The 2,500-nt window shown below is 50.4% G+C and overlaps 1 protein-coding gene across 1 annotated transcript in view; it reads right to left on the bottom strand.

The window, feature by feature from the left end:
* Positions 1–2,500, bottom strand: part of LOC139547594 (protein sidekick-1-like) — a 458,168-nt gene that overhangs the window by 124,056 nt on the left and 331,612 nt on the right. The window contains exon 13 of the mRNA XM_071356530.1: positions 1–160. This exon is cut by the window's left edge and continues 11 nt beyond it. Coding sequence (XP_071212631.1) covers positions 1–160 — 160 coding nt within the window. The remainder of the gene's footprint in view (positions 161–2,500) is intronic.

Here is a 2,500-nt window from a genome sequence, read left to right as displayed (position 1 = left end):
GCGTGCGGAGCATGATTGGTTCCCGGCTTGTGATGTCACAGTGCAGGTGTAGTCTCCTATGTCACCCGACCAAGTCTGGCTGATGGTCAGAGAACCAGACAATATAGACACTCTGCCCCCGCTGGGCTGGAGGGGTACTGCACCACGCTGCCACTGGAAACTACAGAGAGATAGAATCATGTTAATAACATACAGACCATGTTAACATACACACACCCTCCCTACCTGATGTTAACACACACACCCTCCCTACCTGATGTTAACACACACACACCCTCCCCTACCTGATGTTAACACACACACCCTCCCTACCTGATGTTAACACACACACCCTCCCCTACCTGATGTTAACACACACACCCTCCCCTACCTGATGTTAACACACACACCCTCCCTACCTGATGTTAACACACACACCCTCCCTACCTGATGTTAACACACACACACCCTCCCTACCTGATGTTAACACACACACCCTCCCTACCTGATGTTAACACACACACCCTCCCCTACCTGATGTTAACACACACACCCTCCCCCTACCTGATATTAACACACACACCCTCCCTACCTGATGTTAACACACACACACCCTCCCTACCTGATGTTAACACACACACCCTCCCTACCTGATATTAACACACACACCCTCCCCTACCTGATATTAACACACACACCCTCCCCCTACCTGATATTAACACACACACCCTCCCTACCTGATGTTAACACACACACACCCTCCCTACCTGATGTTAACACACACACCCTCCCTACCTGATGTTAACACACCCTCCCTACCTGATGTTAACACACACACCCTCCCTACCTGATGTTAACACACACACCCTCCCTACCTGATGTTAACACACCCTCCCTACCTGATGTTAACACACACACCCTCCCTACCTGATGTTAACACACACACCCTCCCTACCTGATGTTAACACACACCCCCTCCCTACCTGATGTTAACACACACACCCTCCCTACCTGATGTTAACACACACACCCTCCCCTACCTGATTTTAACACACACACCCTCCCTACCTGATGTTAACACACACCCCCTCCCTACCTGATGTTAACACACACACCCTCCCTACCTGATGTTAACACACACCCCCTCCCTACCTGATGTTAACACACACACCCTCCCTACCTGATGTTAACACACACACCCTCCCTACCTGATGTTAACACACACACCCTCCCCTACCTGATGTTAACACACACACCCTCCCTACCTGATGTTAACACACACCCCCTCCCTACCTGATGTTAACACACACACCCTCCCTACCTGATGTTAACACACACCCCCTCCCTACCTGATGTTAACACACACACCCTCCCTACCTGATGTTAACACACACCCCCTCCCTACCTGATGTTAACACACACACCCTCCCTACCTGATGTTAACACACACACCCTCCCTACCTGATGTTAACACACACACCCTCCCTACCTGATGTTAACACACCCTCCCTACCTGATGTTAACACACACACCCTCCCTACCTGATGTTAACACACACACACCCTCCCTACCTGATGTTAACACACACACACCCTCCCTACCTGATGTTAACACACCCTCCCTACCTGATGTTAACACACACACACCCTCCCTACCTGATGTTAACACACACACACCCTCCCTACCTGATGTTAACACACACACCCTCCCTACCTGATGTTAACACACCCTCCCTACCTGATGTTAACACACACACACCCTCCCTACCTGATGTTAACACACACACACCCTCCCTACCTGATGTTAACACACACCCCCTCCCTACCTGATGTTAACACACACACCCTCCCTACCTGATGTTAACACACACACCCTCCCTACCTGATGTTAACACACACACCCTCCCTACCTGATGTTAACACACACACCCTCCCTACCTGATGTTAACACACCCTCCCTACCTGATGTTAACACACACCCCCTCCCTACCTGATGTTAACACACACACCCTCCCTACCTGATGTTAACACACACCCCCTCCCTACCTGATGTTAACACACACACCCTCCCTACCTGATGTTAACACACACACCCTCCCTACCTGATGTTAACACACACCCTCCCTACCTGATGTTAACACACACCCCCTCCCTACCTGATGTTAACACACACCCTCCCTACCTGATGTTAACACACACCCCCTCCCTACCTGATGTTAACACACACACCCTCCCTACCTGATGTTAACACACCCTCCCTACCTGATGTTAACACACCCTCCCTACCTGATGTTAACACACACACATCCTCCCTACCTGATGTTAACACACACCCCCTCCCTACCTGATGTTAACACACACACCCTACCTGATGTTAACACACACACATCCTCCCTACCTGATGTTAACACACACACCCTGCCTACCTGATGTTAACACACACACATCCTCCCTACCTGATGTTAACACACACACCCTGCCTACCTGATGTTAACACACACCTCCTCCCTACCTGATGTTAA

This window comes from Salvelinus alpinus, chromosome 2 (genome assembly GCF_045679555.1).
Source record: "Salvelinus alpinus chromosome 2, SLU_Salpinus.1, whole genome shotgun sequence".
NCBI lineage: Eukaryota > Metazoa > Chordata > Actinopteri > Salmoniformes > Salmonidae > Salvelinus > Salvelinus alpinus.
This window is presented reverse-complemented; position numbering and strand designations above follow the sequence as displayed.